The sequence below is a fragment of the Phyllobates terribilis genome, unplaced genomic scaffold (assembly GCF_046119375.1).
Source record: "Phyllobates terribilis strain yellow unplaced genomic scaffold, ASM4611937v1 Scaffold_13__5_contigs__length_258822181, whole genome shotgun sequence".
NCBI classification, from domain to species: domain Eukaryota; kingdom Metazoa; phylum Chordata; class Amphibia; order Anura; family Dendrobatidae; genus Phyllobates; species Phyllobates terribilis.
The window spans coordinates 110,387,775-110,410,921 of record NW_027362773.1 but is presented as its reverse complement, the minus strand read 5'-3'; the positions used below and the strand labels follow the sequence as shown (position 1 = coordinate 110,410,921).

The 23,147-nt window shown below is 46.0% G+C and overlaps 1 protein-coding gene across 1 annotated transcript; it reads right to left on the bottom strand.

The window, feature by feature from the left end:
* Positions 1–4,140: 4,140 nt before the first annotated feature.
* Positions 4,141–21,417, bottom strand: FOSL1 (FOS like 1, AP-1 transcription factor subunit). The gene is made up of 4 exons (XM_073659486.1): positions 21,106–21,417; positions 6,229–6,423; positions 5,486–5,593; positions 4,141–4,998 (listed from the first exon to the last, which is right to left on the bottom strand). The coding sequence occupies exons 1-4, from the start codon at positions 21,247–21,249 to the stop codon at positions 4,564–4,566; spliced, it is 882 nt and encodes a 293-aa protein (XP_073515587.1). The 5' UTR covers positions 21,250–21,417; the 3' UTR covers positions 4,141–4,563.
* Positions 21,418–23,147: the final 1,730 nt, after the last annotated feature.

Below are 23,147 nucleotides of genomic sequence, written 5' to 3'. Positions count from 1 at the left end.
GGGGGCAGATGTGCAGTACCCAGCTATGGCCACCACGCAGTTGCTGTTCCACTCTGCATCTGAGCATAACCAGTTGACGCCAGCATCGGCAACAACTGATCGGCGGGGGTGCCAGGTGTCACTCCCCCACCGATCTGATATGGATGTCCTAGGGCGCAGTCAGACGGCCATATAAATCGGAGCAAGATTGGAATACAGTGCACGGACTGGCTGGCGCAGGGCCTGCTCCAGGTTTTTGTGGGCCCCGGCGAAAGAGTCTCAGTGGCCCCTTTAATACATACTACGATTCATGATGCACAGATACCGCAGAGAAATATATATATAGTACAATGCTAAGATTTCACTTCTTACATTACATGACAGATATCTATTGCAAATTACACAATAGCTCAGAAACCGGCGAATCGCTCCACACAGTATACTAGCCCCCATAAAATGCTCCATACGGAATACTGGCCCCCATATAATGCTCCATACAGGATACTGGCCCCCATAAAATGCTCCATACGGAATACTGGCCCCCATATAACGCTCCCATACAGGATACTGGCCCCCATATAACGCCCCATACAGGATACTGGCCCCCATATAACGCTCCATACAGGAAACTGGCCCCCATAAAACGCTCCATACAGGATACTGGCCCCCATAAAACACTCCATACAGGATACTGGCCCCCATATAACACTCCATACAGGATACTGGCCCCTATATAACGCTCCAAACAGGATACTGGCCCCCCATATAACGCTCCATACAGGATACTGGCCCCCTTATAACGCTCCATGCAGGATACTGGCCCCCATATAGCGCTCCATGCAGACTGTGCCCCCACATAATGCTCCATGCAGACTGTTCCCCCACATAATGCCTCAAGCAGGCTGTTCCCCCTTATAATGCCCCACGCAGGCTGTTCCCCCCCATATAATGCCCCATGCAGGATGTCACCCCCCTTATAATGCCCCATGCAGGATGTCACCCCCCCTTATAGTACCCCATGCAGGATGTCACCCCCCTTATAATGCCCCATGTAGGATGTCTCTTCTCCCCCCCTTATGATGCCCCATGCAGGATGTCACTCCCCCCCCCCTTATAATGCCCCATGCAGGATGTCACCCCCCTCCCTTATAATGCCCCATGCAGGATGTCACCCCCCCTCCCTTATAATGCCCCATACAGGATGTCACCCCCCCTCCCTTATAATGCCCCATGCAGGATGTCACCCCCCCTCCCTTATAATGTCCCATGCAGGGTGTCACCCCCCCTCCCTTATAATGCCCCATGCAGTATGTCACTCCCCCCTCCCTTATAATGCCCCATACAGGATGTCACCCCCCCTCCCTTATAATGCCCCATGCAGGATGTCACCCCCCCTCCCTTATAATGTCCCATGCAGGATGTCACCCCCCCCTCCCTTATAATGCCCCATGCAGGATGTCACCCCCCCTCCCTTATAATGTCCCATACAGGATGTCACCCCCCCCTCCCTTATAATGCCCCATGCAGGATGTCACCCCCCCTCCCTTATAATGTCCCATGCAGGGTGTCACCCCCCCTCCCTTATAATGCCCCATGCAGTATGTCACTCCCCCCTCCCTTATAATACCCCATGCCTCCATACATTAAAAAAAAAAATCAAATACTGACCTCACTTCTCACCTGCTGCCGCTGCTCCGGACTCCTCACGCACGCCGGCTTCTTCCCGCTCTGCACTGTGACAGCTCAGGAGGGCGCGTGGTGTAAAGACATCACCTTGCCCTCTGACCTGAGACGTCACAGTCAGAGGACGCGGAAGAGACCGGAGCTGCTGCGGAGGCACGAGGAGAGGTAAGTATTGTGCCGGGGCTCTGAGCAAGTGGGGGGGGGAGCGGGCTCTGGCACCGCTCTCCTCCGCTCACGGGTCCCATGACGCGGCGGGGTGCCCGACGGCGAGTGGGCCCCCCCCCGCCTGCTCAGGGCCTCGGCACTTGCCCGGGTGCTGGCGCCGGCCAGTCCACACACTGCTCCAATTTATACAGCTGTCTGACTGACGGATAGGCCATCAATATAAAAGTACAGAACAACCCTCTTTAATGAGAGGAGCAGCAGGCTCCCCAAAAAATGAGAAATATAGAAAAACAATTGGCTAATCAATGGCGGGACACTGAGGACTTAATTTATTTTTTATTTTATTAACTCATTTACTTTATGTGACTTTTTCATTTTTGCTGTTTTCATGAGCCATTTTTATGCGCAAAGTCAAATTATGCTCTTTTTTTTTTCCTTTTCTTTTACTTTTGTTTGCATTTGTCTGATCCTATTATCTAAGGAGGGACCTTACGGTTACGGTTCTTATGCCATCATACCAATGATGCTCTGCCAGTAATCCATGGTCACACGACCCACATTTCACATTCAGTGTTTTCATTCCCTCCTCATAATCCTCGGATAAAGCCTCGGTGCTTTTGTAGAGCTCAGTAAAGCTCTTTACAGATCAGCGGTGATCTCATGTGTTACATTCGTGTTTCCGCAGTGGTGGACACTATGGCAAATGTAGCAAGCGGCGGTCCGGGTATATTCGGGATCTCCTCTGTCTGATACTTTGTTACAGTGATAGACAATTGTGACCAAATGGTCAGGACAAGGCTATGCTCCCGTCCATCTGCATTTACTGGTTGAATTTTGTATTTTCAGTGAAGAATCTACAGTAAAAATCAACTGTACAATTGCTGGAAATTTCATAGAGGAAATATCATCTGACAAATAAGCGAAATGCTCTTTTGTTGGGCCACAACATTTTCAGGCTAGCTTACAAATCATTGTTCTCGGCAGCACATCGTCCTGTGCAAGTAGGACGTGCTGCCGAGAATAATGATATTCTATGTGCACAGAACGATGGTGTTAACGATTGTTCTGTGTGCATGCAAGTACAGTCAGCCTGTCTAATCAGGCTATTAGATGACCGCTGATCGGCTTGTATGTAGTTTAGAGACCGCAGTGTAAATGCACCATAAGACCTTCTTCCTATGTGCGTGACCATTTTTTTTTGTTTATCCACGTACTGGTCCATTCTATATCTTTGTCCCATTTTTACATTAAGATTATGGAAGAAAGTCCCAAACAGGAGGCTTCCAAAGTGTCTCTTTGAAAAAAGACTCGTACTGTCCATCGTTTTTGTGGTCCTTACATTGGATGTGTGAATAGTCCCTTAGACTATAATGTCCTTTCGATAATTTTGTCATTTTTTCCTGCATTTTCTTTTTTTTTTCGGACATTATGATATAAACTATTAAGCTGCTTCCAAACTAAAGCCACCTTAAGGATGGTCAGGCCAATTCATTTAACTACTTTGTGACTTTTGAAGTGGTTGAAGGAAACTTAAAAAAGACTGAATATATACATTAGCAGATTTTTACATTGCAGTGCGTATGTTCATTTCTTTTTAGATTTTTTTTTTTTTTTAAAGGGGTTGTCCGGGACTTTAACACTGATGTCCTATCCATAGTGTCTGTGGCCGGGTACCGCACATGGCCACAACTGCTATACAGTGGACAAGAGCTGTGCAGCTTAACATCTGAGCAGTTCTGGCCGACACCGGGAGCAGCTGATCGGTGGGGGGTCTGGGTGTCGCACTACCACCCATCAGACATGGATGACCCATCCTAAAGAGAAGTCATCAATATTAAAGTATTGTACAACCCCTTAAAGCATTTTTTTCAGGAGGGTTCCTAAATTGGATCAAGAAGACCCTGCCAGAACTGTAGTCAGTAATGATAGCCCAGTTGGAAGACTCCAGTCCACCTGGATGAAGAAACCACCATTACAAGACTGCCAGAGTAGAGGGGGTCATTGATGCTTTTTCCTGACTATGAAGAGGAGCGAGGAATAGCCACGTCAAAGGGGTCCGGATGACACCTTTTAAGACATTGGCATGTTACTTTGGCAGCTCTTTAAGACATGTCTCTGCTCCACTAGTGTCCTAAGGCTTTGGTAGTCCTAAAGAATTGTAACACACGTTTTACACAAATACAACAGTTTTCTATTTAATATATATATTATCTATTTCATACAGTATTAAATGTAGATTTTGTGAGTTAAAAGTGCACAATAGGTCAAAAAAACAAAACAAGAAAACAACACTGAGGGGCTTAATAAAGATACATTATCAAAATGTACATATGCCATCTCAAGCAATCATAGAAAAATATACTTTAACACAGTAGACCAGCTCTGTTACACATCACCCACAACTATATAAACTAATTTCGGCTCTGCCGACTATTTTTTTATAATAACTTTATTACCGCGTTCATGCAGTTAAATGTTGGCTCTGCCCTTTTCTGTGACCCTGTGGTCTAATATAGCTCTATTACTGAATAAACTTGTGACCATGTAAAAAGAAAGGTCACGCATCTGACATATCCCTTAAAGGAAGCATAGGAAAACCCTTTAAGAGAGCGTGATATCATGCCTTACAGAGTGAGTGAATTAGATTCTATACAACAATATTCATACTGGCAAAAAGTCAATTTTATAAAACTCTAGTGTAACACTCGGGAACATAACCTCTTCTCAAGGATTTCCTTAAAGAGTCAATAATGAGGATGAGCTGAGGGAGCTTGGACTCTGGTCACCACCACTACTGCTGCTACTTAGCCTACGGTGGGCAGTGGAACAGGACTCCTGGGGTCCGGGATAGGTGAAGACTAGATTTGGCGTAAAGGGTGTGATGGAAGGAGTTTTCATCAATGTCGGAGTGTGAAGAGCTTCGGGTTCCAGAACCGTGCTGCTGAGCTCAATTCTGGGGAGCTTCACCTTGGGACCTCTTGACGATTCTTCATGTGGCTCCTCCTTGAGGAGCTTATAAGAGTCTGAATGTTGGGCCAGTTGGTGGTTTCGGGGCACCTTGCAGATAGGTTGGTGCGCATCCAGGATCAGTTCCAGCTTGTCTTTTTGCTTCTGCAGTTCGGCTATCTCTTTTTGTAGAGATGACTTCTCATCTTCTAGTTTATCGGTCTCCTAAAATGATAGAAGAGAAACAATTCTTAATAAAACCTCATCTTTAGCAATAATTGCCATATTTTATATTTTCTATCCTTCCATAATATTTCACCTACTTTCTCAAGATAAAGGGGAAAACTCAAGATGAGCACCACCCATCATGGAAAGTTTCTACAAACATCTGACATATATATATTTTTTTTTAAGTTAAAGAACTCCAAATTCAGTGTCTTAGGCATTGTCAGAGTTTGTAATTCCATTGTTGCACTTTGTCACAGCAGAAAAGCTATGACATGAATGGAAGTTTGGGATTCATCACTTGATGAAAACCTGTTGCGCCCAACAGACCCAAAAACTTACAATAGTGTTTTTCAGGTTTCCATCACATTTTTTTGCCCGAAATCGGACAGCATGCTACAATATTTTGTCTTTTTTAACCAAATCTGAATGAAGCAGACACCCCCTCCTAAAAAGTGTCCAGAAAGCCTCCTCTCTGTGTACTTACCGCCTGTAGGTAATCCGTCAGCTCCTTGCGCCTGTTCCTGCATTTGGCGGCAGCGATCTTGTTCCTCTCTCTCCTCACTCTTCGCCTTTCTTCTTCTTCTGCTGAAATCTATTTAGAAGAAACAAAATTGATAAGAAATACAACTTTTGCTACCACTGATAACAATACTAAAATACAATCCTATTATCCTATTATCCTAGTTGTCCTGCTCTGGTCCTAAAGTTTTTAAGCGAATCTTTGTGGAAAGATGGCCCTTTTACCAAACACCGTGTGCCCTCACTATGCACATAGGTCGTGCTGAATTCATGAAGTCTGGAGTGAATGATGTCTGATTTCTTTATGAATAGAAGGATTGGCAGTGTGTGTGACCCGGTGAGTCAGCCATTATTGCTTATCCCGATTCAAGTTGTGGTTTGGCCCCCATTTCCTAGCTCCTTTTCCTACTGACTCATGCCACAGGTCTATGAGTCGCCCGTCAACTGTTTCCGTCACATGTGTAACTAGTTTAAAAAAAAAATCAGGCAAATGATCAATTTTTTTAACCCTTAGTGTACCCATGAGCTTGCTCCATTCAGAATGGGTCTTTGCATATCCTCGTTCCAGAACCCTATTCTTGGGATCACTGGAGTTTTCAGTGTTCAGACCCTTAGTAATCAGCAATGGATATGGAATATCTTGCCATTTTGGAAAAAAAAAAACTTTAAGTTTGATGAGCACATTATATTAATGATCTGAGTACTTACATGGTCACCTTGTCTTCTTCGTCCCATGCTTAATGCTCCCCCCATACTTCTGATGACACCATGGCGTGGACTATGGTAGGGTGGTAGGGAAAGCTGTCTGACGCTTGGTTGTACCATCCAGTTAAGGTCTTGGCTTGAAGTTATTGCGTTTATTGTTGGGATGAAAGGACCGGACGATGTATGGATGGGATATTTCTGTAAAAGAGAACGACAAGAAGATCATTAAGAGTCAGATGAGATAAATCTGAACACTTTTGAAGAATTTGCACATGTATAAAATATCCGACTCTACACTTCCGCTCAACCCGTGATATTTTCTGCATTTATAGCAATTAATGTGCCAGCAAGGACGGGATCACTCAGCGTTCACGCTTCTCCAACTTAGTAAGGAACATTGCTGCGTTACAGATGCTTCCAACTGACCCACATTTCGGCAGCACGGTTCAAGATTGCTGCCAAAGTCCCACTTCCAAGGGTAAGAAACTTGTGTAGCACCCTGAGGATTCGGCTGCTGCAGGGGTATTGCACCTCAACCCAGAGGTGTGATATTCCACTCCCGGGTAAGGAAGGAGTGTGGAACTGAGCTCAGATAGACTGCATGCACTACATACATCCCATTCCAGAGGAGCAGGCCGACGGTACTCCCACTTAGAAATGTGCAGGTACAACCGAGCCTGTTCCTGGCTGGAGTGGGAGGGGGGTGGTACATCCCATGTAGTGTAGGGGCAGATAGGGGGAGCAGTCTGGGTAGTGATAGGAGCTCATTGGGTGCTGGTCACCTGAGCTCACACATAGAGGGATATATAAGGAGGGCACCAACTAGAATCAGGGTCAGACGCTGAGAACAAGTCAGTTGGAGAGGAGAGAGAAGGAAACAGCAGCCCTAGAGAGAGAGAGAGGAGAAAGAAAGAGAAAGACCCAGAGGGGGAAGACTGAAGGGACCCAAGAACCCAAATTAGAGCACCGGGTGAGGAGTCAGCAAGAGGGTACCGGAACCCAAGCTGGTGGGGGCAAAGACATTCCCCAGCCAGAGACCGGAGACCGTGGGCAGTGTCTGTCACGGTCACCCACCACATTCACCCCGAAGGCACACCACACGAAGGGTCAGGGAACCCAGGGCCAAGGGTGTCCCAAAAGAAGGCCCGAGGGAGCTGGACCTAGGTGAATCACTGGTGGGGACGGCTGAAGAAAGGACAGAGGGAGAGCTCAGGGCCACGCTCTGGACTTGTTTGGGGGTTGGCCGGACCCAGGACCTGGTGGACGCAGCACGGCTCGGGTGGTCACTAGCAGCTGGAGTGACCGAAACATCAGCAGTAAGTAAACACCCTTAACTGCACAACCCGAGTCTGTCTTCATTGCTGGCTGCACCGCACCACCACAACCCCCATCCTCTGCGCCTGTCCCCTCTGAGGCTATACCCCTCCCGTTGGGGGTTATCTCACCAAGCTGCGCACCCACCATCAGCCTCAGCGGACCCTGCTGCAGCGGCGGCCACAGTGACCGCATCACAACGGGTGGCGTAGTCGACACAAAAGAACTTTAGTAACATCTGTAAAGCTGCCACATAACACTGAGCTTGACGCCCTGGGCACGGGACCGGGTCACAGCCGCTCGGAGACTACAACCCCCCATCTGATCCGGTGCCGGGTATTCCCCTCAAAAAGGAATATGTCCCAGGGGGCGCGTCAACTTTGGCGTAGTCGGCAGGATTACGTGCCCGCAACACCCGGGTACTGCGTGCCTGAAGAAAAGTGCAAGTTTACCTCAGAAAGAAGTCTCCCGCCGGTTCCGGAGGGTCCACGCCATCGGACTCCATCACCAGTCGTTTCCCGCCGATTGTCCGCCATTTCCAACTTGTTCCCGCCATCTGCAGAGTTTCCCGCCACTGGGCGACGCTTCCCGCCAAAACCGCAGATTTCCCGCCTTGGAAGAGCAGCGGACGCCATTATGGGCGTGCCAAAGGAGGGCAGGAGGCCACCTCCCATCGTGGGCCAGGACAGAAAATGGCGCCAAAAGTGGAAACCGCCCCCACCAACAGAGACTGTGATGCTGGAGGTGTCTGTCAGCGTGAAAGAACTTCCCCTGGAGCTGACAGTCACCGAGTTGCCCCGGGACCGCCCTCGAAGTGGGAGGAGACGAAAGAGAAGAACAAAGATGGGTGTCGCTTGGAGGAGTCTGGAGCGAGCGCACCCGGAGGCAAGAGGTCTAACAAGGAGTAGCGGAGAAGCTCACCCGGAGATGGAAAGAAAGCAGAACAGCACCGGCCCGCTGGCCAGGAGTCTGCTAGAGACCGAGGAAGGAGGGCAGAGCAGCACCGGCCCGCTGGCCAGGAGCCTGCCGGAAGCAGAGCAGAGCAGCACCGACCCGATGGTCAGGAGCCTGCTAGAGTCCACAACCCCGCTAGGTCTAGCGGAGATCCTAGCGCAGCTCCCCCGAGACCGGGAGTGTGCACAAACTGCCCTGGAGGGCCTCGCAAGGAGGATGGCCCGGGTACAGCGCGAGATATTGGCGGAATGGAGCCGGGAGATGGCCCAGCAAGCTGAAACCAAGACGCAAGCTGAAACCAAGACCCGGAGCACGCCAGCCGAGATGAGGAAGCAGACCGCCTCTGAGGATGGCGCGGGAGGACCCAAGGCCGGAGACGGCGCCGAGGAGGGAGCCGAACGCATGGAGGCAGGTAAAGGGGACGCCTATACCCCAAGCCGTGACACCGCTTACCTGCCCCAGCTCCCCGTCGCAGAGCCCGAAAGTCCCCCTGCTGTGCCCGAAAACGCCATGTCATCGACGCAGACTAGGCCCCAACCGGAAGCCGCCGCCGCGACCCCTGTGACGTCACACGCCTCGACCCCGAGCGTGACTAAGCAGGAAGTACCACCAGCCTGGTCGCAGGGCCTAGAATTCCCGGGCGCCGCAACACCAACAGCGCCCCCTACCTCTGCGGAGCCTCCGGCCTGGTCGCAAGGCCAGGTAGCCCAGGGCGCCGCCGTATTAACGGTGCCCTTCACCTTCCAGGTGCCCCAGGCCTGGCCGCAAGGCCTGGGCAACCCGGGCGCCACCACCACCGCGCCCGCACCCGTAAAACCAAGGGTGCCACACCTCGGGGAGGACTTGTTCAGCCAGCTCACATGGCCGGACGGGTCTGAAGAAACATCATATCAAGAAAGAGCAGGAGGAAGACGCCGTTGAGTGCGGCAGAGCAGGAGCTGTAAATAAGTTACCCAATCGGGGTATATAGAAACTGAAACTGTTGCTGCTAAAATAGTCCCCGTTGGGACCAGTGAACTGTTTACCCGTTAACCCCTTCATCCTACAGGCTGAGGACTGTGAGCAGCCATTCCCTTCCCTCTACCTGGCCGAGGACTGAGAGCGGCCAACTTCCAACTTCCCCTGTATATAGTTGCGCGTCCTAAAGCGCCCCCTACCGGTTTTATAAGAAAACCAGATTTTTCTAAGAGGCTGTCGCACTTTTCCCGGACACACGTTGCACAGTGTCCGGAGGAGGAACCAGAGACAAGAGAAGTCTACGAGAATGTTTATATAAAAAGTTTTATATATATATAATGTTTATATGTTTTATATGTTCATATAAAAATTTTGTATGTTTTGGTGTTTTTGTCTTACAGCCCGAGGACGTGCTGTGATTTACCAGGGGGGAATGTAGCACCCTGAGGATTCGGCTGCTGCAGGGGTATTGCACCTCAACCCAGAGGTGTGATATTCCACTCCCGGGTAAGGAAGGAGTGTGGAACTGAGCTCAGATAGACTGCATGCACTACATACATCCCATTCCAGAGGAGCAGGCCGACGGTACTCCCACTTAGAAATGTGCAGGTACAACCGAGCCTGTTCCTGGCTGGAGTGGGAGGGGGGTGGTACATCCCATGTAGTGTAGGGGCAGATAGGGGGAGCAGTCTGGGTAGTGATAGGAGCTCATTGGGTGCTGGTCACCTGAGCTCACACATAGAGGGATATATAAGGAGGGCACCAACTAGAATCAGGGTCAGACGCTGAGAACAAGTCAGTTGGAGAGGAGAGAGAAGGAAACAGCAGCCCTAGAGAGAGAGAGAGGAGAAAGAAAGAGAAAGACCCAGAGGGGGAAGACTGAAGGGACCCAAGAACCCAAATTAGAGCACCGGGTGAGGAGTCAGCAAGAGGGTACCGGAACCCAAGCTGGTGGGGGCAAAGACATTCCCCAGCCAGAGACCGGAGACCGTGGGCAGTGTCTGTCACGGTCACCCACCACATTCACCCCGAAGGCACACCACACGAAGGGTCAGGGAACCCAGGGCCAAGGGTGTCCCAAAAGAAGGCCCGAGGGAGCTGGACCTAGGTGAATCACTGGTGGGGACGGCTGAAGAAAGGACAGAGGGAGAGCTCAGGGCCACGCTCTGGACTTGTTTGGGGGTTGGCCGGACCCAGGACCTGGTGGACGCAGCACGGCTCGGGTGGTCACTAGCAGCTGGAGTGACCGAAACATCAGCAGTAAGTAAACACCCTTAACTGCACAACCCGAGTCTGTCTTCATTGCTGGCTGCACCGCACCACCACAACCCCCATCCTCTGCGCCTGTCCCCTCTGAGGCTATACCCCTCCCGTTGGGGGTTATCTCACCAAGCTGCGCACCCACCATCAGCCTCAGCGGACCCTGCTGCAGCGGCGGCCACAGTGACCGCATCACAACGGGTGGCGTAGTCGACACAAAAGAACTTTAGTAACATCTGTAAAGCTGCCACATAACACTGAGCTTGACGCCCTGGGCACGGGACCGGGTCACAGCCGCTCGGAGACTACAACCCCCCATCTGATCCGGTGCCGGGTATTCCCCTCAAAAAGGAATATGTCCCAGGGGGCGCGTCACTTGCATCTTGACTTCTCCAGTGCCATTTGGCACCGGAAGAGGAAGTTGCCAAGAAGTGCCAACTGATTAGCTGTTTCCATGTCACTTCTGCTCATCGAGGAGACAAGTAGCACGGAATAGATATGGTAGAGCTGCCTATCAAAACTTCTGGCATCTGCAAAATGTGGCATCTGACATGGGTAGTACACTTAATCTACGTGTCGCTCTATCCAAACGCCAAGAACTTCTGTGTGCCGTAATTTGATGGAAAACTTTCAACTTTGCAGCAGATTATGAACCATATCTCTTTGCACCCTAATCACCACTGTCAGTAGGTGCACGTGGAAATATGGTTTTTAATCTGCTCCATTAAAGTAAAAACCTAAAAGTTTTCTATCATCCATTTGTTTTGTTTTTTTGCTGGATTCACTACAACTTTACTTAAAAGGAGGTGAAAGAATACCAGGGGCACCCAGAGGGACGAGAACACGGCAGGCGTGGGGGTAGCTGACTATATTCAGTCAGTAGAATCTTTTCTTGTATATTGTAGGGATTCACTCTCTCGTAGGCATTAGGTAGCGTTCACACAGGTAAAGCAGTTTGGTCCGTGCAGTTTTATTGCTTTCATAAAAATCCAAGGGATTCAAAACAAAATATTCCTTTGTCCCTAGAAAAGGCTAACAGCAAATAAACAGTTCATTCAACATGCACCCATATGTCAGTGCGGGCTCACCCAAACAGATTACAGTCCTTTCTCTCCCGGAGCAAACTTCAGACAAAGAAGAAGTGGTATGGTCCTACCAGTCTCTGTATCAACTTCAGCCTGAGCTCCAACACACAGACTACTCAGCTTTCCTAGCTGACCACTGCAGTCTCCATTCAGAGAGAGGGAGACTCTGGCTTGTCTCTCCCAGCTCACATTTTGGCTGGTCACTCACCAGCTTCAACACACTCCACTCTGCACAACATCCTCAGCAGACAAAGCTCTCAGGTGAAAACATGCCCTGGTTCTTAGTCAAAGCTAGCCAGGTACATCTAATTAAGACCTGCAGCGCTAGGATTTAACCCTAGCCTACCTGGCTTTGCTACAATATTTTCAAATTATATTCCGGCAGCCGTTAATCACCTAGTGAACTTTTGCATACTTGGACTTAGTGATGTTGTAGTCACTGTGCTGCATTAGTCACCATATCCCCCCACTGAGCATGAAGTTTGCACAGAGATGTGATGCTTTCCTAACATTCACACGTCCTTTACTATTAGCAGTCATTGCAGACTATTGCATGCATGCATGCATATATTTAACATAAAAAAACCATCAATAAATAAATATGAAACATCAAAAGTACCGTATGTGTCAGTGTACTGTATGATATAATATCCTGTTAGGTAAAATGACTAAACCACACAGAGCAAAAGCAAATGTATGACACAGCCTTAGCCCTGGGCAGTCTGTGAGCAGCGATGTATTCCTCTTCTGGGGATATTGAGAAGATTATGGATATTGTATATCTAGATTATAGGGAAGCAATCAATAATCAATAGGAGGCTAAAGCAGAAAAGTGGCAATTTAAAAGGGGCTGTCCACTATTTTAACATCGATGATCTATCCTTAGGATAGGTCATCAATATCTGATCAGTGGGGGTCCGACACCCAGCACCCCCGCCGATCAGCTGTTTTAGGTGCCAGCAGCGGTGGGAAGTGCTCAGTTACGGTCCGGAGCTGCTATGACTATTGATAGTGGACGTGACCGGGTACTGCACATCCGCCCCCTATTCAAATTAATAGGGGGTGGATGTGCAGTATCCGGTCATGGCCACTATCAGTGGACGGAGCAGCTCCATAACTAAGCACAATCCACTGCCGCTGGCACCGGGATCGCACCCCCACTGATCAGATATTGATGACCCATCCAAAGGAGAGGTCATCAATGTTAAAAGTGGTGGAAAACCTCTTTTAAGTTTAATGGAAGTGAATGTGAGGTTAGAAAAAGTTTCAAAGAGACATTTACAGACGATAGTGCCAATCAATCCAAGCACGGACCGCTAAAGCACAGACTAACTGTGGCTCTCCCAACCTGGGTCGGGTGACCAGCAGACCAGTCCATGCATTATGATTAGAGATCGGACTGAAATTCACTGACGTCTGAAGGAGCCATTAAAGAGTAACAGTCATATTAATTATCTTTCGTAAATCATGGTACACATGATAATAAGCAACTTTTTAATATATTTTATCAGAGAAATCTGCTTCTTTCTCCTCCTGGGCTGATCATTAATTCTAAATTCTCAAGTAAAATCCGTATTCAGTGAAGATAGATTTTTCCCATTGCTGAGATAGGAGGTGACAGTTGGTGCTTTTAAAATTCTGTGGAAAGGGGAGGAGCTAGAGTCCATCACAGACATTCTACTACAGTTAAAGTTCACCATAGAACTTTATGAGCACCAACTGCCGTCTTCTCAGTAATGGGAAAATTTGTGTTCACTGAATACAGATTATACTCGTGAATTTAGAAGAAATGATCAGTCCAGGAGGAGAAAGAAGCAGATTTCTCTGATAACATATATTATAAAGTTGCTGATTTTTATACATACTATTGATTTATGGAAATTAAATAAACAAAGGTTACTCTTTAGATTCGTGTTGGTGACAAACCAGGAAAAAAAAACAGGCATAGAAAAATGATAGAATGGAAAATGACATTTAGCAACCAGTGTCAGGTGGCTGCTGAAAGGGCAAATATATAAAAGGTTAAAAAACTACTGTAGACTGTACATGGAATAATAAGTCAAGAAAGATATAAAAGAGCATTGCAGTTCCCAGAAAAAAAAATACAATTTAGAGTTGACCTAATTAATATACAAATATATCAAAAGCCAATTTAGAGATCTTTCATCATGGACACTTAACGTTTTTCTCTACCGTAAGAAGAGTGAAAGTTTGGAATTCTCATTTGCAGGATGTAGTATTAGATGACTCATTAAATAAATGTTCTAAAGGACCTGGATGACTTTGTGGGAAGATGTAACATTGCACGTTTATGTGTAACCTCTTAAAGGGACCCGTTCGACAAGTTTTTTTTTTAGAATTAGTAGCATGGCTGTATGGAAGCTTAACCCTTAAGAAAAATAATATATATTTTTTGTAGACATCTGTACCTATTATGAGAAATCTAACATAGAAAACATATGCCAATCAAGCTGGGAGTGCATTGTGGGCGGGTCAGAGATTTTGAAAGATTAAATTTATGGTTTATTCTTAATATTTTGTGGTTTTTAACAATTTTTTTAATTCACTTTAAATAACACATAGATGAATACCGACATGATTTCTGCATGTAATATCCCCCAGAAAAGCAGATCTATGAACCAAATCAGTTGGTGCATCAATTAAAGGGGTTGATTAATTTGAAAAAATGTTTGCAAAAATTTTCAGCTGCTTCCATCATTTTCATCCCTAATTCTGTGTGCAAAAATAATGCTGTCTTCTGCAGCTTCTGCTCTCCCTTCCTCCTATGTTGAGGAGTCATCAGATTAGGTGACCAGAAGGGGTTTTATGTGATCACAGTTCCGTGGCTTACCTCGGTTTTGTTATCCAAACCCCTTTTTTGGTGACTTCATCTGATGAAATCTCCATGGTTTTCCCTGGTAAAGGAGAGATCTTCCCGCTCTCGGAGAAGAGGGCTGGACTTCATGGATGCAGGACCCACCACTTAAGTATATTCATGACCTGGTGGGTGTTGGTGGTCAGGTCGAAGTCTAGAAACCTTAGTAGCACTGGGGTGGCAGAGATCTTATAAGGTCTCAGTTGATGCAACCAGTGTTAAATCAGTGATTGAAATATGTCAATTGTGAACATTTAGCTAAGGACATTGGGAGTTCAAGGTGGTCATGGTGGGTCCTTATCCTCCAGAGGATTCATGTCAAACTTTTACCATTCATTTGAAATAAATGGTTGATGTTGGACACATGGAACCCTAAAATATTACACAATGATGTTCTGGATCTAGATGAGGAGGATGAAACTAAAGGTTCGAAGCCCAATTAGAAAAAAGTTGACCAAACTGGTCTGGTTGACCATCTGATGTGTATGAAGGGCTCCAGAATCTTCCTCAACAGAGAGAAGTTGAATTTTAACCCTAGATCGTTTGTACTTCTAACACATAATGTGTCATCGGCGGGGTGACCTCTCCTCATAAACTTGGCCAAACTGACCATACTTGTCTATGAAGACGCCCATAAACTTTAGGTAAAAGTAAACAATTTTGGCTGAACCGTCTGACCATCTCATGGGCATGGAGGCCTGCTGATCTTCCCCCGCCACAGATGAGGTTGGTGGAGAGAAGGATGGGGGCCATTTAGGACATCTCTGCTCAGGGTGGGAGACCTGTTGACGTGCTCCTGTGTCACACCTAACCTTGCAGATCTTACGTAATCAGGAGTAATCAGTGCGGTGACTGTTGAAGACTAAATGCACTGAACACATGAAGGACGTTCTGTACAAAGCATTAATGACGTCAGCAATGATTCACAGAGCACCCGAGGCTCCAAGGAAGACCCTTGTGAGATCAAACCTTTTCCAAGAAAATCATAGATGCTAATTAAATTCTAGAGCAATGGATAATCGACTTGGATGGCAGTAGATCAGTGGATGCGATTTTTATGGGCATTAGGTGCAAACTTAGGTCATGATTAGCCGACACGTGAACGTCAGGTTACACAGGAAAGTCACATAATACAGAAATTTAATGGTCAGTATATCAGAGACATCAGGAAAAATGCTGAAAGGCGTGGGCTGGACATACACGAGGCTGTGTTCACATCCTGTTAAACTTCTCTCTGGAAGATCATGTAAACATCAATAGAAGGTGGCCACGTGTTCCCCTGTACTGTCATACAGTGTGATATGTCGCAAATTGTCAGTCATTGTAAAAATAAAAGTATACCGCCATAGGGCTGGCGGAAATAGCAGCGTGCTGTACTCTATTCTGGCAGTCCATTAGATGACCTTAGAGTATGTCATCAATGTCTGATCGGTGGGGTGCGACACCTGGTACTCCCGCCGATCATTTGTTCCCGATGCCGCAACCGGCTGGAACTGCACTGCACAGCACAGGTCTTTCGACTGTATAGTGGTCACAACTAGGTACTACACATCTGCCCCCTATTCAAATCAATAGAGGGCGGATGTGCAGTACCCAGCCGTGGCCACTATTTCATAGACAGACCTGTGCAGCTCCATAATTGAGCAGTTCTGGCTGTGCCGACACCGGCAACAGCTGATCGGCATGGGTGCCATGTGTCACACCACACCGATCAGACATTGATTAACTATCCTAAGGATAGGCCATCAATGTTAAAGTCCTGCACAAGCCCTTTAATGGAGCGGAGGCCAAGCATGCGCATCTCTGCTCCATTCAAGAAGAGCCTCCACAGAGCCCTGTTCTCGTGATTCAGAAGCCCCATTTTCGAGATCAGTTGTCGGACCCCCAGTAATCAGCAAGTTATCACTTAAGATTTTGGGAAAGCTCTTTTAAAAGTTGTGCCCCATTTTTTCCCTTTCCTTTTGTGTCAATTAGGCCAGGGCCCCACTTTCAGTATTCGGTCAGTATTTTTTCTCTGGAGTGGGAACCAAAACCAGATGAGGAACAATCAGAGAAAAGGTATAATAGAAACAAGTCACCAATTCTGCATTTATCACCCACTCCTGGTTTTGGCTCCCACTCCTGAGAAAAAATACTGACCGAATACTGACCAAATACTGATAGTGGGGCCGTGGCCTTCTTGTTATGTGCAAACACCAGCAATGACATAAGGAAGAGAAAAGTATAAATTTGATGCAATCAGCGCAGTTTTCATTGACTCAATTCATGACACTATTGAATCATATCCCCTATAAATATCACCATCTCTAATAAAGGAATAAGGTAGCCCACATTTCCCAAAAATGGTGTAATTTGTACCAAATCTTTAGTGCGCTCACATCATCTCCATCACTCAATATTTATCAAGTGTCGCTTCTTAATGAAAAACTTGGTGCAAATTTCACCAGCGTAAAACTTAGTTTACTTCTCAGTGTAACAGAAGTGTCTAAGACAAAGGGGCAAATGTAGAACGTTAATGTAGAGTTTTGTGCAAATTTTGATTTATTTTTTTTAATGCATATGAAAAATAAATGTATTTGTTCCACACTTTTGACCTGTCAAGAATATGGGACTTTTGTGCAACTTTTAAACAGAAATGCATTAATAAATATGTCACGCTCAATGCCAAAGGTACTAAACAAAAGTGTATGATAAATATTGTACAAACATGGGCAATTTGGAAATGTTGCAAATTGTGAAAAATTTTGTGTGCAAACTCAATGAGAAAGGTCCCCCAATGTTTTTAGTAGCTCTCCCACTGCAAATGTTATCAAGTTTTGCCCAATAATACAATAATTTACGGTTTCTTTATGAGACATGGAGAATAAAAGACCATCAAGGGGCGCTAGAACTGAGAGTTGCGCAACTATGAACACTCCCATAGACACCAATAGAAAACCGCACTACATCTTCAATGATGGGGTCAGTGTGAGTTGTCAGTGTCACCAGGTCCGCAGTTTCCTATCCTGCACGTCTCAGCATTGTTGCCGCATAGTTCTAGGCAGGTGACGTCAGGCAAGTAAAGACATGCCATAAGCAATCATTGCCTCTGTTATACTTTTGGCTGGTATAATTGGTAACAACACAGAATAAGTATTAGAAGATTCCTATAAAGACTCCTGACAGCTGCAGCCAATCACTGCCTGTAGCGGTGATGCAATGTTCAAATCTGGGGCCACTGCTTGGATGCAGCAATCACATATTGTCTCCAATGGAGGGGAATGTACGGAGACCAGCAATAGTACAAAGGGGACATTTTATTTTTTTTCTTGCTTTTAACCATTTTTTCATAAATCTACAAAAACTCCTTTTTAAGGGGGATTTGACCAGACCAAAAAAATAGTCATATATTGTTTTTTACTATTTTTTGGTTGGGCCAAATCCCCCTTAAAAAGGAGTTTTTGTAGATTTATGAAAAAATGGTTAAAAGCAAGGAAAAAAAAATAAAATAAAAAAGTAATATTCTCACCACTACAATCCTTTGCCGCTCCGGTGGTTGCGGCTTGTCTCTGCCTACCTCCTGCAGTGATCCTATGCCATACATCATTCATGTGACCGCTGCAGCCGATCACTGAGCTCAACTGTGATACCAGCATGTAACTGCTGAGCAAAGTGATTGGGTGCAGCAGTCACATGAAGGATGTTTGGCAAAAATTCACTGCAGGAAATAGGCAGAGACCAATAGGCAAAGCTGGTACCAGGGCCTATGGTACCTAGCGGGCCCACCTGAGCCTGCACTTTAGGCCGCATTCACACGTTCAGTATTTGTAAGCCAAAATCAGGAGAGGATCAATCAGAGGAAAAGTATAATAGAAACACGTCACCACGTCTGTATTTTTCACTCACTTCTGATATATAATACTGAAGGTGTGAACATGGCCTTACAGTGTGGGTGCTGACTGTGTTATACAGCTGGCACCTTACTCTAACTGCTCCGATCACAGCAGTTTAACCTCTTAGGTACCACCATCAGTTGTGACAATAGCAGTGGGGTAAAATACACACTTTCCCGCCGCGCATCTGCCATTTTTTTGTATCGCAGCGTGCGTAACTGTCCAAACTAATAAAATATCAGAACATCGATGCTATCTAAATAATTTTTTTAGAAAAATTGCAGAATCTCTGATTTTTTATTTTTTCCCTCTAAAAAAGTGATCAGAAACTCATACGGACCCAAAAAGAATATAATAAAAATGACAGTTTGTACTGAAAATAAGCAAAAAAAACCACAAGGTCTGATACAATTATATAGAGTGAAAAATATAAAAAATTTAGGGCTGTCAGATGGGGAAAAGTGGAAAGTAAAGTAGGGGTCAATGAGTCCACGTAAGCCTGTAGTCGGGGGGGCGACCACTGGAGGGACGGCATTAGAGCCATGGGTCACGGGGGGAGGGAGATCGGTAACGTTGGATGATCATATAATAGGGAGACCATTTAATTAAAAAAAAAAAAAACACCTTTTAAGGTGCTGACAATACTATGAATACAGGATGAGTGTACAGGAATGGTTAATTAATTATTGACCTGTACTTCTATGAGGTGGGGGAGGGGGTGATGACACTGTTGTAAGGGGGAAGACCGGGGTGTAAGTACTTTCAGAGCAAGGGATCCGGAACTGCCGGGGCCGTACCTCTGGTTGCAGGGGCTTGTATGTGCCCACGTAGCGTTTTACAAGCGTATATGCTGCGGAATTTCTGCAGTGTAAACACTTGTAAAACGCTTGGTAATCCGCACCCCATGGTCCCCAATGACAAGCCGCACAGTCAATGCACATGCTGCGGATTTTTCCGCAGCGTTTATGCTGCGCTCAAAAATCCGCAGCATGTCCATTAATTTTGCGGACACACAGCGTAATCGCCGCCATTGACTTGCATTGAATCGCTTAATATCCGTGTCAGTACATTTGTACACACGGATATTATGCGTTTCTATGTGCGGATGGTACCCAGGTCTGGAGGAGAGAAGACTCTCCTCCGGACCCAGGTACTATAGAAACTGTAAAAAAAAAGAATTTAAAATAAAAAATAAACTTTATACTCACCTTCCGATGTCCTCCCGGTGTTTTGTCTGCTCCGTTCGGTGTCTAACGGTGGTGTGAAGGACCTGCCATGACGTCACTGAGTCATGTGACCCATCACATGGCTCAATGACGTCACCGCAGGTCCTTACCACCACCGCGAGCATATAAGACACCGAACAGAGCAGACAAAACACCGGGAGGACATCGGAAGGTGAGTATAAAGTTTATTTTTCACCATTCTTATTCTTTTTTTTTAACTATTACTTGGTCACACTATATAAATCCATGCCGGTTGCATGGATTTATATAGTGTGACCAAGTTGTCAAGCACTTTCCAAGTGATGCTAAAATCGCTTCGAAAGCGCTTGTCAACCCGCATGCGGAAATACATGTGAAGAACGCTTCACATCCGCTTGTCCCTGGCAGGAAAAACACATGTACAATCCACATGTACAATCCACATGCGTTTTTCCTGCCAGGGAGAAGCGTAAAAAATATGCAGCATTTCTGCATCATGGGCACATAGCCTAAGACAGACTGCAAGCAGAGGAGTCATGTGACAGGGAAGCAGGGGGTGTGTCAAGAGAGAGAACTGGGAGGTCAGGTGACAGAGGGACTCCTGGTGTGAGGAGGGAGAGACAGAGGGAAAGCAGAGCTGAGCAGTGTGAGGGGGTCCAGGCTCCTGGCTACAGGACTTGGAGCAAGGGATCAGAGTGCAGTGGACCGGAGGAGTCAAGCTGACTGTCCAGGGTCCATGGAGCGGAGCACGTGAGGTGCCGTGTTATGGACTAGGGGCTCAGTGGGTAAAACCGTAGACCGCCCGCTGCCGCCAGAAGACGGAGCATTGTTTGGGCGGGGAAGCCTGAAGACGGCGTCACCAGCACCAGCTGGCAACTGCCTTGTAGAGAACACAAGTCAGCTAAGTGAAAAAACTGTCGTTTGTTACCGGTTTGACTCTGCTACATCTAGTTAAACTGTAAACTGTCAGTCACAGACTAATACCTGCTATTTCCCCATATTTTCCCCTGTTACTCCCTGCATGGAGATTCATCTTGTTATCATAAACTTCCCTGCTTATTAACCCTGTATTGGCTGCTCTGTGCTTCTGTGTCACTGCATCTAAAGTACCTGTGTTACACTGTCACTGCATCAGTTACAATTGTCTCTTATTCTGTTGATCTGTGTGACATTTTCCTCCTCCTCCTCATACATGGCTGTCTCCCATAACCCTATAGATGGAGCCTATAGCTTACATATGGATATAGCATGCACCCTCTGCTGCCATTTCTGGAGGGTGACACATGTACCCCACTGTATCAATCCATCTTCACAAAAAGTAACTATTTCCTCCATTCATCTTTTAATATAGGACTCACCTGCTGCTGATCCTCTGGAGGTGTCGATCTCATGCTGTGACCCATCCCGAACACTTGTGTAGTCCCGGGGTCACTGGGACTGTGACTGCCCCTGCTGCACCCTAAATCCTGAAGAGGGAAAGTCCCAGAAAAGTCTCTGTACATTGTCTGGAAGTGAATTCTCGCTCTGTCACGCTCGCACTGACTCACAGATCTTACGCTGCCTCATTTTTATCAATGGGGACTCCTCGAATTAATGAACTGGGCAATACCAAACTCGTAGAGGGGGGAGCGAAAAATAAAAACCATTATCAGATTAGTATTATACCCTAAATATTGCTCCTAAGTATTTCCAGCCTTATTATAAATCGTATTTTCTCGATTAGGATACGTATAAAGTTTATAGTATAGTTTTAGAAGCTCGGTAAGAAATGGGACCTTCCCCATCTCCCCCTGCGTATGGTACAGTCCGAGGATTACCCAGTGCGATGACGTACATGCCCTTATAAGGGCACACTTCCTCAGTGAAAGGAAAACCCTTTGCTTAGAAGCGTCTGTTTTTTAACTCTGCAGTTTCCAGAGTGGAATGGAAAGTCTCTAGGTGAAGAGAACTCGCTGCAGAGATGGCTTCTTCTGGGAAATGATGCTTGTTTGTACATGGAGGGTTCCTAGGTATCTGGTGAATTACTTTTACCAGGTCTGACACCCTTCTGTTGGGAAATGGAGTGTAGTGTTTACCTGAAACTCTTCATTTCCCTCCATGAACTATTCCTGCAGTGATGTGGAGGTTTCCCTGCAATATTTACATTATTACTATCAATTAATTAGTATTATTGTAAACATTCGCTCATTTCCTGGAATAAAATCCCCCCCCCCAATTATTCAAATTATTTCTTATTTACCCCTTATTTGCGCTTACTTTCATTTTTTTCCCTCTCTTTCTTCTTAGACCCATAACTTTTTTTTTTTCCCAAAAAAAATCAAATTTTTTTTTTTTTTTTTTTAATTGGTTTGTGTCATCATTTCCCCAAATCCGCTTTGCTTTTCCATCGATTAATTTTTATCTCCGTTTTTGGGGGGATTTATGGTGACGGATAATCAGCAGATCAGGCGTTTCGATCCTTTTTTACCTTATGGGATAAATAATGTAATATTTTTTTAAATCGGACTTGTATAGATGTGGAGATAGCAAAAATTATTACTTTTTAATTTATAATTTTGGGGGGATGAGAAAAAGAATAGATACATCAGATTTTCATTTTTTTTAAATATATAATTTTTATTGGTATTTTCATAAAACATAAGAACAAACCAGATTAAAGACGATAATCAGATACCCGTACGCAGACTCGGTATATAATGACATTACTCATAGGATTGACTGGTAATACAAGAATTAAGAACCATATAACTTTATTTTTTAAATATTTTTAATAACATTTTTTATCTCAATTGACTTTTTCTCGTCCCTCTTTGAGGACTTGGACTTGCAATTGTTTCATCGCATATACTATGTACTGCAATCACCAAAACAACAATGTACCAAAAATGGCAGTGAGGAGAGGGGAGGGGTCTTTAGAAGACCCCCAGGTGACATGGTAGCACATTGGAAAGCTGTGGTTGCTTCTCTGGGGGAGCGGGACGATGGGTGCCTGAAAAAGATGCTGTCATTTAGCAAACATTTAAATGCCGCTGTCAGAAATTGGCAGCGACATCTAAATGGTTAAACAGCAGCGACTGGAGATCACTGTTAGGCCACGGCCCCACTATCAGTATTCGGTCAGTGTTCAATCAGTATTTTTTCTCAGGAGTAGGAGCCAAAACCAGGTGAGGAACAATCAGAGAAAAGGTATAATAGAAACAAGTCACCAATTCTGTATTTATCACCCACTCCTGGTTTTGGATCCCACTCCTGAGAAAAAAATACTGACCGAATACTGATAGTGGGGCCCGTGGCCTTAGAGATAGATGCAGACTGTATAACACAGCCAGCACCTGCTGTGTATGGAGCGGACTCTGATCCTGTGCCCGCTCCATGCACGTGGACCCAACCACAAAAATAT